At 41.4% G+C, this 12,925-nt stretch overlaps 1 protein-coding gene across 2 annotated transcripts in view; it reads right to left on the bottom strand.

Annotated features, from left to right (window-relative positions):
- Positions 1–12,925, bottom strand: part of PRKAR2B (protein kinase cAMP-dependent type II regulatory subunit beta) — an 83,117-nt gene that overhangs the window by 57,123 nt on the left and 13,069 nt on the right. The window contains exon 2 of one of the 2 annotated variants that reach the window (XM_005010251.5): positions 8,421–8,471. The exons of the other annotated variant lie outside the window; for it this stretch is intronic. Within the exon in view, the coding sequence (XP_005010308.2) occupies positions 8,421–8,471 (51 nt within the window). The remainder of the gene's footprint in view (positions 1–8,420; positions 8,472–12,925) is intronic. 2 annotated transcript variants of the gene reach the window in all.

The raw sequence follows: 12,925 nt of genomic DNA, 5'->3' as shown, positions 1-12,925 counted from the left end.
TTGCAACATAGCTGGTGCACAGCAGCAAAATATTCCAGCGAAGCTAAACTCGGGAAGGGAACAGACTGGAGGCAATACCTACAAAGCCATTGAAATTAATGCTATAGTGAAAATATACTTTACCTTAAAGGTTACAGTGACCTTGTTCTGGGAGTTGGTTGCTCAGAATGACTCAATAAACAACTGACTGGAAGGAAAAACCCTGCTTACAGTAACTTACGGTTGCACGCCCCCACCACTGCCTTGTACAAAATGTAAAATGAACAAAAAAACATGGACTGCAAAACCTAGGAGTTGCAAAATCTAGGAGTTTTTCCCAATAAAGGGTAAACTGGCATGCAAATAAATTCAGAACATGTCCAGAGACATTTGATCTTTTACTTGACTAAGAGAGAGTGCTGCACCATGACTGAGGAGTGCATTTCTGTGCATGGATGACCTTATTTACACACACATTGTCCCTCCAGTATTGGGTGTGACTCTTCATATTCTACTTTGTCTCAACTACAATCCTTTACAAACTTTCATAGAGGAAAATGAAAAAAAAAGGAAAAAAAAAAAAAGTGTCAGAGATCTTTTTCCTGACAGAGCTTTGACTAAATTGTCTCAGTTATCAGTTCTTAGGTGACATACTACAGCGGTTTTGCTGTTAGTGCCACACAATGAGAGTGTAACATCATCCAAGATGTTACCTGCTGGTAACTGAAATTCGAAATTCACATTTGCCAATCCTGGTTTGGATGGTTGTACAAAAATTACAGTTTTTGTCAATACAAAATCAACTACATATACAGAAATAATTGATAAATGATCAAAAGAAGCTAAGGCGCTTTAATATATTTACTTTGAATCTACACCATGAAAACTTCATCTCACATGAAGCATGCACTAAAAATATTTCCATCACTCAAAACCTGTCTAACCATCACTCTTTTCCCCATTGTGTGTTTTACTATTCATATTATTCTTTAACAGTGTTAAGCATTCATCACAGCAGCCCGGTGAGATAGACAATAGAAGCAGCTTAATTCTGCAGGAAGAGGAGACAGAGCCGGGGCTCGATGGGGCTGTTCGCAGAGCACCAGGGCGAAGCTCGGTGCCCCTAGCTGGGTGTCCGTCCTGCAGTTAACTCGTTCTGATAGCGCTGAGCTGTCCCTTTTTCCAGGCTCACAATTTAAGCCCTCAAAGTCAAGTTCGCTTCAGAAGCTGTCGTGGATGTGCCACGAGTGTCACCTGGAATAAGAAGCTGAACACATCGCGGCCACCAGACACATGGCCTTCCTAAGAAGCCAGGGTCTGGACTATCAGCTGGGGATTTAACAAGAGTCTACGCAGTCCTCGAGCTAGGGACGTGCTCGAGCAGCCTGCCAATGTGCCCTGCAGGCTGTGCCTTCTGCCAACAAGGACAAACACCCAACATGGGTTGTGTCACAGGACCCCAGCCCACAGGGCTGAGCGTGCCTGGCTCCCTGCGGCCTGCTCTGGCGGTGGAGGCCACGGGAGCCTCCCCAGGCCGTGCCTGCGCAGTGCCCAGCTGTGCTCTTTTCCAGCAAAACAAAGCAAAAACGACTGCTCTGAGTGATGAGGGCTGACAGGAGATTAGCGGCTAACCTTTGGTGTTACTGAAAATTAGAACACTTCCCACCAGCCTCGCTTTCAATTAGCTCCTGTAATATCTTCATAGGGAAAAAATAAATAAATAAATTCAGCCATTACATTTCTAAAACCCTCAAATTTGGCAGGCCATAGCCCCAAAAGCCAGCTATATTTACAAAACGTGAGTATTGCTAATATATATTAAAAGGTAGTTACAAACAGAAGTATCTGCACCATAACTTGTCATCCCTGTGTGAGAGGCACAGGTGTGACCTGGGTGAGGTGATGAAACAAAAGTCATAACCAAACCATACATTTTTTCTATCCTCTTGAAGGTAAAACACTTAAAACTCACAGATGTCACTGAGGTCAGTGGGTCAAACATAGCCCAGATTTCAAGAGTTTGAGAACCTGCTCTCAACACATCACATTGTTTTGTACAGTCCAACTCCAGTGACTTCATAGAATCATTAAGGTTGGAAAGCCCTCCGAGATCATCTGGTCCAACCACCACCCTACTGCCAACGTCACCCACTAACCCATGCCCCTAAGCACCACGTCCAACCTTTCCTTGAACACCCCAAGGGATGGTGACTCCACCACCTCCCTGGGCAACCCGATTTCAATAAGTTATTCCTGTTTTACTTATGTTTTGCTACTTTTCCCAAAATCCCAGGCCAAATTTCAACTTATAAGCCTTACACACACTTCAGGCTCTACCTTTTCAGTTCCAAGTTCAACCATTTCTCAGATGCCCAGCAACTTTCACAAATACTTTGAATTATGCCTGTTGTAATCACATTCCTATATTATGCAAGTAAAGATTAGCTGGTCTTCTTCCATAAACATTTTATTAATTAGAATGAACTAATTAGAGCAAGAAAAAAAATCAAGTATGTGTAGGCTGCATGCCTTTCTAATATACGTGCTTTAGTGAGACTTTGGTTTTTACAGCCCAAATGAATGAAATACAGTAACTCTCTATCACCCAGAACAATGATAGACTGGGACACCATGGATAACAATAATGGAAATAATTTGGAGCCACTCTTATTTCTCTCCATCACTTAATTTCTAGATATTCCAGTCAGATTATTTCAGAGCACTTCCAGGTTGAGATGGCCATAAGATAACACAGTGATGCTAATGCGCATGCACATTAATAAGACCTGATGAAATCTCAAGGCAGGTGGGACGTATGCTGCCACCCTACCACCTTGGGTGCTCTCGCCCGCTTTGTCCCTGCAGCCAGGCTCAGCATGGCCAAGTCTTCCTCTTCCAGCACTGCTGTAGGTTCAACACAGCTGGTGCTGAGCCCCAGGTAATTCAGCAGGCCTCCCAAAACAAGCTCTGATGAGGTGCTGGTGGAGTATGTTGAGTACTGCAAGCACATCATGGCAACTGCATTGTCCCTGTGCAGCTATGAGGCAACACAGCTCTTTTTTTCTCCATCTCAGCATGGAGCTGGCTGTGAAAGCTGTGCTTGAGCAGCACCACCAGCATGAATAGCAAGGGCACAGATCATCCACAACCACAAGGGCATGGACAATCCACAACAGACCATTTACCAGTGGATAAGTAAGAGCTGATTGCATCAGAGGTCATGGTACACGGTCATTTCTTGCTTAGAATATCCAAAAACTCATAAATTTTTTTTACCAGAATATGGTTTTAGGACGATGATAAAAATCAAGCTGTTAACGTTAAATCGAATTACAGCAAATAGGTAATAAAACTGTATAACACACATCTCTGTATTCACTAAGAAATTGGTTAGAGTTGAAATAACTTTAGAAATGGTCTGCTTTACTCTGAAGAGCTTTTCTTCCTTCTTGCTTCAGACTGCGGCTGGTACATTCAGTGACAGTTTGAAGAAGTGACTATGACAAAGGAAGGAGTTGTTAGGGTCTTCAGAGAGGGGTTCTCATCTTTCCTCTGTGAAAGGCCATGATGTCTGTGACAAGAATGAGGAGAGGGGATGTGTCCAGGGAACACACAAGTTTTATTCAGAAGACAAACAGCCTTTGCAGTAGGGTAGTTGGATACAACACAGCTTTCTAAATAACAGTAACTTGACAGCAATGGTAATGTTTTAAGACATATTTTATTATTTCCCTCACCAAGTAAGTCCATCTGAAAAGATCACTTTTTTAACTAGAAACAAAATTAATTATCTGTGCCTTTACACAAAGTGAAACCCCAGCCACACGGGTGCACAGCCTAAGCATCCTTCTGCCACAGAACCTGAAAGTCGGGGTGACAGCACTGCCACCAAACTTCCTAATAACCAAACCTCAGCAGCTAAGCAGAATTGTAAGTCCACTGCAAGACACTGATTTCACCTCGGGAGGAAAATCCACGGCTCCTTAAAGAGTAAGATGTGCACGCAGAGGGGTCTGGCTCCATGCAAAGAAGGGTGCTTTGCTGGAAGGCAACACCAGTATGTGCTCTTCAGGAGGGTGTGCTCCCTACGGAGCCAGGGCTGCTGCGTACTGAAGGAGGCAGAGTGCAGGCATATACAGGCATTCGTGTACACAGGCAGAAGGCAAGCTGTAAGACACGAAGTATTAAGTGCCTGCTTTCAGGGAGTGCTGTAGACAGAGACCAAGAAGCCAAGATGAGGTTGAAATGATGCCATGGTACTAGGATTTATGTGCTACTTGGAGAAAAACTGAGAGAATGAAAATTTTTGCTGTTGCAAGAGAAAGAGATGTTGATAGTGGAAAATAGCTACATCAGAGGGGATACTCCAAGATAATTACTTGCCTTTTTATTTTTTTTTAATGACATCTACATATTTGAAAATCGTCTACACCGCAACAGAATACTGCAAAAATATACATATACACATAAAACCTGAATATCATGTTATGCCCATTTTTGTAATATGAGAGAAGCTTACAATAGGTTGTAGTCCTAAAATGTAGTTACCCAAAACTGAATTTTGAAATTTTTATTAGCTCTACAGATGACTTAAGCTCTTGCCATTTTTCAGTCTGGAAAATGAATTCTATTTCATTGAAGAATAGCTTCTCAAGAAATTGGGGGAAAATTTATAGTCAAAAAAAGGGGAAGGGAAGGGAAGGGAAGGGAAGGGAAGGGAAGGGAAGGGAAGGGAAGGGAAGGGAAGGGAAGGGAAGGGAAGGGAAGGGAAGGGAAGGGAAGGGAAGGGAAGGGAAGGGAAGGGAAGGGAAGGGAAGGGAAGGGAAGGGAAGGGAAGGGAAGGGAAGGGAAGGGAAGGGAAGGGAAGGGAAGGGAAGGGAAGGGAAGGGAAGGGAAGGGAAGGGAAGGGAAGGGAAGGGAAGGGAAGGGAAGGGAAGGGAAGGGAAGGGAAGGGAAGGGAAGGGAAGGGAAGGGAAGGGAAGGGAAGGGAAGCTCTTCTTTCCATGCTTCAGTCCACATACACGTCTCCCAAGCAAAACACAAGTTGCTCCTTCAAATCAAAACCAAACACCAAACTCTACTAACTCACCTCTCCCTACTCACTACATAGTATCAACCCACAAATTACATCTTCACAACCCTCAAGCCTGACTTGAGGATTCATGTCAAGAAAAGCTCAATACAATTTTTGAAGACTGATCTAATGGATTATTGAGATGTCACCGCACAAGAACAAGAATTAAATGTGTAGATAAAAACACGTGTAGATAAAAAATGTGTAGATAAAAAGTTTTTGCATTGCTGAGCATGAAAACTTATTCTGTATATCTATTTAAATGGATCTCTGTGGTATCAGTAACACAGCAACATTTTGAATGGTCCCTGAACACATTTAATAAACAGAGACTGTAATATATTGTTATAGTATTTTTTCCATTATTCCCAGGTTATAGTTAGTGATGATTTTAAATATATTTGTTTTTTAAACGCTACTACTGAGCAGCTCACTCTCATGGCCACGTTTTGACACATACATACAGCCATTTGCTACACCACGAGCTGGCTACTTATTTAGCCTGTCATAACACAAACCTTGAACGAAAGGCAAAGAAATCTCTCCTGCTTTATCTGTTAAGAGATTTCAGCTGTTATGAATATTTGATGCTGTACGTAATTACTAACACTGAAAATAAGAAGATGAAATACCTGTCTGATGTGTTAGACCTACAACATGATATCGTGGAAGGGGCTGTCACAGCCCACTAATGGGGATGAAATGCTGCTTGGAAAGAACTGTTACTCTTCCCAAACCATCTCTTTTGAGATTTGGGCTTTTTCTTTAAAAAAGCATATTTCAGATTAATGTCCTATGCCAGAACATAAAAGTGAATATATTGCTGTATTGAATTCTCCTTATCTGAAATACACATCCTGTTACATAGAGCTGCATGCTACACACAGCACGTCTTCCCTCTGAAATTCATCCTCATTATTGCTTGTGACCATACACTTAGTCATTACCACATTAAAACTAACCAGTCATCTAGATAGGAGAGAATAAATAACTAAAGCAATATTCACAGCAATATTTCTAATCCTTCATTATGCCAAATTTCCACCAGGAATTATCAGACTCAGGCTGAAAACTTGAACCTGTGAGGAAGCTCTGGCTTGGTGTACTTGCTGCCCTCAATCCCATGTTACTTAGTATATCTGACAAAACCTAGTAACGTCTATATGAGAAAATGTATGCCCAGCAGAGATGATATATTTAGAAAGAAGAAAAAAAAAGTGTGAAATTAAATCTAAAAATACCAATAGAATAAATGTACAAGGGAGTTCAGTCTTCTTATAGAGCCTAAACCTGAGACACAGAGTGCTGCTTTAGCTTGAACACCATCTACAGACCCCTTTTTTTCTTCCATCCTCTGCTTTTGTAGAATTTACCAAACTCCCTCTTTCTGCCTAACGGACTCTGCAGGATTATTTTCTTTTCTTTTATCACCACACCCCACACAACTTGTGGCAACATCCCCCCTTTGCTGCCTAAGCAATTTATCATAACCTTTAAGAAATATTCTGCCATAGCCATAACATAGTTTACAATTGCCACTAAAGCCCATCTGATACAAAATGTCAGTAACGCTTTTATCTTCTTACCATCTGTAAATGGCTTCTTTCCACTTGAAATTTCATAAACTATTTTAAGAATATTATGGTTATTTGCTTTCTAACACTGTAGTGTAGGCGTTCAGATCCAATTTCATGTTCTTTTCTGCTTTCTAATTTTGCTGCCTGAAGCGTATTTACTAATGTATGCAAGTTTCCAATCAGGATGGGAGAAAAACTGGTCATCCTGCCAAAGCTCCACCAGCAGTCCCCAAAACAGTTGGATAGCTCTGCTCCTCTGTGAAGATAACAAATTGACATTTATGTGTCACCAGGCTTCAGGATCAACACTGCAAGAGACAAAGAAAAACTCGCACCTGTCTTTGAATCAGTTTCTATCAAACTGCATAGCCCAAAATTTTTACAAAAGTGACCCATTCTTGTTAATTCCTGAGTATCTAACAGCACCCCTTAACTATTACACAACTGTGCTTTAGGCCTTAATTTTTACAAAAATTTGGCCCACTTTCTTTTTGACAATACCTGCAAGTTATATTTATTACAAAGGAATCCAGTTGCAACCTCGTTGATGGTAGTGGGTTGGAGCAGATGTCATGGCTGTCAGGATCCTTCTCTGAGGGAGTACACCTTTGTGTGGAGTTTATAATTATCTCATCTCTTTTATATAGTTTAACGACTCTGAACATCACTGATTCCTCTCCATACACATTTATACTAGCTATGTTTAAACCAAAATCTCAAACTTTTTAAGACTCAGGCTCTCCTACTATTATTCATGTTTTTGTCACTTTGCCACTGGGTTATTACAACAAATCCTACATGGGCAAACACCATTAAAACTTTCTGAAGTTTTATACAGTCTCTGCCTGCTTCCTATGCCTAGTACTACTAAAGTACCTTGATGAAAAAGTATATGAATATGTATGATCGGCAACCTGCATTGCTTGCATATTCATTTCCTGGCAAAATTTAAGATTTTGGATCTCATGCGTATTTTAAAGTTTGCTTATTTAAGAACATTACATATTTAAAGGGAGTTTCTCTTGCATTCACGATACCCATTCACAGCTGATCAGAACTAACACAGTCAATTTTGTTAGTTTTCAGAGCATGAACCAAAGCACTTTCCCCCATCCTCATTTCAGGACAGACTTTACGTACTCGTGTGATATTTGCACTGTTTTACTCTTGCAGACATGCAGGACAGCATGCAAACATGAACCCAGAGAGAAGGTGGAACTCAGACTCAGCTTCATTAATAAGAGCCACCTACGTCTCTTTCAGGTGGTCAAAGCCACTATCCACAGGACTACTGATGATACACAAACTAAAGAAACCTCAGGCATGGTTCACATTGACCACAGATGGCTTTGTGAGTCAAGGAAAGGGTCACCAAAGTGATGGTGAATACCTAAGTGACTCTGCACACCTGACCACAAACAAACACGCTGCATGCTGGCCTGTCGACATTGCACCAGCAATTCAGGTGCTGCTGAAGACATCATGAAACCTGCAAACCAGCAGGAGGACTGCAGGCAATGGCAAAAATGAATCAACAATGAGCTCACAAGAACACAAGTCATCGTCCTTCCTACTGATGCAGAACCACACAGAGACATCTTCCTGGTAGTAATGCCAAAAGAGCCACAGTACTTTATGTAAGCAAAGCCCATTGTCTGGTGTGTTTTCATTAGCCAGAAGTATATGGACTGAGGCTCTTACAAACAGTACCTCCCAAACTGCATCGCTGGCCATCATTTCCCCTGAACTGAGTGGGTAAAGAATAGTGCAAACTAGGGATGACCACTTACAGGTGACCGGGGCAGCACTCATCCTTGTATTCTGTGGCTCATGCCAGCGAGCTGTTGAAAAAATAAAGGGCAAATGTAAGGCAGATCTCATCTCCATCACCACCGTCCTGATGCTGAAATTCTCCCCGAACAGCTACCCCCCTTCTCCCAAGCACAGGCATGCAGAACCCGCTGCAGCTCCCAGCAGCGCACACAGCCCGGCACAGCTCGTCCCCATTCCCGGCCTGGCTGCGGCTGGGCCAGCGTTTGTATGGCCATGACCAAATGCAGACCCATGCACTGCACGTTACTGTCACAGTGCCGAGACACAAACAGCAGCAAATAACTTTGCATAGATAGAGTATAATGCCTCTTTTTTTAGGTTCTTTTTCCACAGCCTGCGAACTGCTTTTCTCCTCCATGGGAACAATTCAGAACATCCCCAGAACACCCCAGGATGACACAGCTCAGTTCCCTAACTTGGTGTGGAGATTTTTGTGTCCTGAAGGTAAATTTATGCACAATGATACCAAACATTGTCACTTAAGGCCCTTTATAGATCCAGTCTTTATTCTCAAGCTGCCCCTTACCCTGAGTCAGTACCCGAGCCTTGATTATGGAGCAATCTGAAACTCATTTCTCTAGAGAAGGAAGAGGTCAAAGAGAGCCCAGAGTGTGAACAGACCTTATGGATACACCCTGTCTGTCCCAAACCAACAAACTCATGCAAAAGAGGAGAGATGGGCCCAAAGGAAGCTTCAGATACCAGTTTACTTCAACACTTTAGAAAAAGTGGTGTGTGTGTGTGAAACAGGGACTGTTGGAAGAGGCCAAACAACACCTGCCAGCAGAGGGCTGTTCAAAGCACAAAGATCTCTCTCTACCACCATTTGCTTCCTTCTTATGCTGCAGTACCAGTAAAAGAATCCTATGAGACGACTTCAAACTTTAAATATGATGTTTTATGGCTGCATTGCCTTGGGATCACATTTAGAAAGTTCTAGTGATGACCAGCAATGGCTATTTCAGTACCGCTCCATTTTGCTCAACAGTTTGGGCAGCATTTGAAAAGTTGCATCTGCTGGAAGTAAACTTCGGCATCACAGTCACTTTCACTCCCATTTCGCTCTGCTCCTGGCCAGCAAAGCTTGAGAATGTTGTCCTGACTTCCTTCTGTAACTATCTGTGAGATTCCTGCGAGGGGCCAACTTTCCATAACTCTTGATAACAACACCCTCCAACCAGCCACAGGCCGATTAGTCATCAGGCAATGAAATAGCTCTTGGCACCACATAATGGTCTGCCACCAGAGGGCTTTTCAAAAAATAACCTACTGTGCTCCCAGTTTGGAGTCGATACCAAAATTACAATTGATAGCGGCACCGCTGCCTGAAATACTGCTACAACCAATGTATGTGGTCATACGGCAAAGATCCCATCCCTCCAGACCCATCCAAAAAGTCAATGCACACTTCATGTTGTCTATTTACAGCTACCTACGTGGGCTCAGATTCAGATACTAACCCAGGAATTACACAGAATAAAGGCAGACCAAGAGGTGCAGCTGGCAATCCGGAGCCCTGCTCCGGCACAAATCGCTGAAGAGTGAAATGATTCCACTTTGGGGACGTGACAGAAACTGTGCCTGGTGAAGTGCTACTTGTCCTGCCTCGTGTCCACCCCCAGCCTCCACTGCCTTTGAAGAAATGTTTACAGTCTGTAAACAGAAAAGGTCAAGATTCTGCATTGGAAAGGGAGAGACAAAAACTAAGGGATGAGTTTGCTTGGTTACATGTCAGACTGGCAAGCCACACTTCCAAAAATGTGCCCTGTCCCCCAGGCCATGGTGGATATCATGCTCTATCCCCCCAGGCTGGCACTGAAAGCTTTTCTCTTGAATCCAAGCAGGCGTGCTAAAAAGTAGGTAAAAAGCCTGACTCAGACCTAGTGATCTCAGTACTTCAGTACCCACAAAGAAGAAAGGTTAGAGTTTTTGTTTCCACTTACTGGAATAAGTATGTTTTACATTATACCCTCAACAGAAAAAAAATCAATTTCTGTAAAATACTTGTAACTTCCTAAGACTTCTTCCTTTTTATCTCAACAGCTTTTTTTGAAAATACGGACTTCTTGAAAAAGTTTCTGAAATTAAAGAATACTCAACTTTGTAAGCTTAATTAAAAGGAACGTTTATCCTACTTTCCAAGTACTCACAGTGGGTTACTAGAAGTGACCATGAGGAATACTGCTGCTACTTTTTATTTTTTCCTTCCAAATTTTTTTTTTTTAAATAATTAATTCTATTAGTGGATTTAAAAAAATGTTTAAAACAAAGACAACTTAAAATACAAAAAACAGACACAAGACAAATTTATTCACCCTTTATAATCTAGGTCTAAATAGCCCTGCATTTGCTCCATGAGGTTATGCTCGGGGCGGTCGGCTCCAGCCGGGAAGCGCCGGCTGCTGGGGCCACCCAAGGCCACCTCCAGCCCCTTCCAATCCCACAGCAGCAAATCCCTTGGGGCAGCTGCTGGCTCAGCAAGAGTTCTGTTCATTGGGAATGCACCCTCCACAACATTATGGTTTTTAACAACCCTACTGGCACTTTCCTGCGATAACATCCAGAAAATGGCAGGCGGGCCTAGATGTAATCCTACATAAAGACAATGATAAAATATACTAAAGCTTGTCAGTTTTGATACTGCTTTTATAGGCAACCTTCATAGTCTAAACATGTGGCTTTGGGGGGTATTTTTTGATACTCAAGTCTTTTAAGAAGTCTCAAGTTTTCAGCTTGCCCACCTTAAAGTTGTTTAGGGGAGAGAAAAAAAAAATTAAAAGCAGACTGTAGAAAAGGTAAAGAATGAAATAGCTCTTTATTTGAAGAAGTTTGCTATCTTAATGTCATACAGGTTTCATCTCTTTGCAAGTTTTGCTGATTATTCAGGTATTCCTATACATTTCCAGGAAAATAATGAGCAGAGAAAGTGATGCACCAGACAAAAAACAAACAAACAAACTTAAATTCTAGCATCAGCCAGGCCCTGGTCTCCAGTTATTAATTCTTTCAAGTACATCAGTGAAGTGATGCTATACAAGCCCCTTGCAGCTCTCCATGCACGTATCACGGTCCCTGAAAGAAGGGATGGCAAATATTCCACTTTACTGGGTTACCGCACGTGTGCAGGCACACAGCGCAAGCTACTCAGAGGCACACGGCAAGTCTGTGACACACATGGAGATTTAACCTAATTTGTCTCAAAGATTTTAATTGCTGGCTCATTCTTCTTCCTTAAAGGATGATTATCAAGGGATGAGATTAGAAGAGACCAAACCTTAGCCTTTAGTCCAAATTCCTTTGTCTTGTGGATTTCATCCAGACCCACAGAATATTTAAATAAAATTCTGTTGCACATTTTTGAAGCATCTCTTAAGACTGGTAGAATATGGCAAAAGTTGCCCTCAGCTACTATATTGTGCCATATACACACATTTTTAAATGAATGTGTAACTAACTTGACAGACCATAAGAGATTCATCAAGCTGGCCCATAAAAATAGACATATATGCATTTTCTAAAGCATGCAGTTTCATAGGCCCTGCAGGTGTTCCTGTATTACAAACTTAACATGCTTAAAGTATTATACAGGAAAGGCATCTGATTTTACAGACATGCCAATAATTCTGATTAACACGTCTCTTCCATTTGTTTCACACTTACAGAGCCAAATTCTCATTTTGATATTAAGACAAGAGGTTATTCAGAAAGCAAGCCATATCATAAAATATGCAGTTGACCACTAGAAAACATCATGGCATATGTATTAATTTAAAAATCAAAACTACTGATCACCAAAACCAGTATTTTTGAACTGAAAACTATGATTAAACATGTTTCCTTTCAATAAATTCATAAAAAGTGACAGCGTTATCTCCACCGGTGAGTCTCATCTCCCAGCCTCACTGGAATTTGTCTGACTTTTTAGACTACAAAACTTCAACCTTCTTTCCACTCCCCGAAGCACTATCAGTCATATGCATTCAATTCCTCACTACGTAAACACAGAAACTGATGTCAAACATAAACTACACTCAGAGGAGGTATCTTTATAAAACATTGCAACTGTAGAATCTATAATACGCAATTTGTGTAAGAAAACCTAGGTTAGTTTTAAACAGAAAAACTTTACTACCTCAAACGTAATCCATAACAAACTAACAGAGACTAAAGCTCAATTCACCCCTTCATCCAAAAAAAAAAAAAAAAAAAAAAAAAAAAAGGGTAATTCTACAGTTCTATAAACTATTTTGTCCTGGAACGCAGAACCCAAGTTAAACAATGTCAGTTCCTAGCCAGAAGTAAATATAAAGTAGAGTTTCCGGAATGAATGCGTAAATCTTCTTGGCTCTGCCTTTACATTTTCAAAACAGTGCTTGTGTTTATATTCTGACCTTTGTATCTCTTCCAAATTAAAGCAAAACAAAACAAAATCACAAAGAAATACTTTTACTCGGCAGTAACC

The sequence above is a fragment of the Anas platyrhynchos genome, chromosome 1, assembly GCF_047663525.1.
Source record: "Anas platyrhynchos isolate ZD024472 breed Pekin duck chromosome 1, IASCAAS_PekinDuck_T2T, whole genome shotgun sequence".
In the NCBI taxonomy this organism is placed as follows: Eukaryota; Metazoa; Chordata; class Aves; order Anseriformes; family Anatidae; genus Anas; species Anas platyrhynchos.
This window is presented reverse-complemented; position numbering and strand designations above follow the sequence as displayed.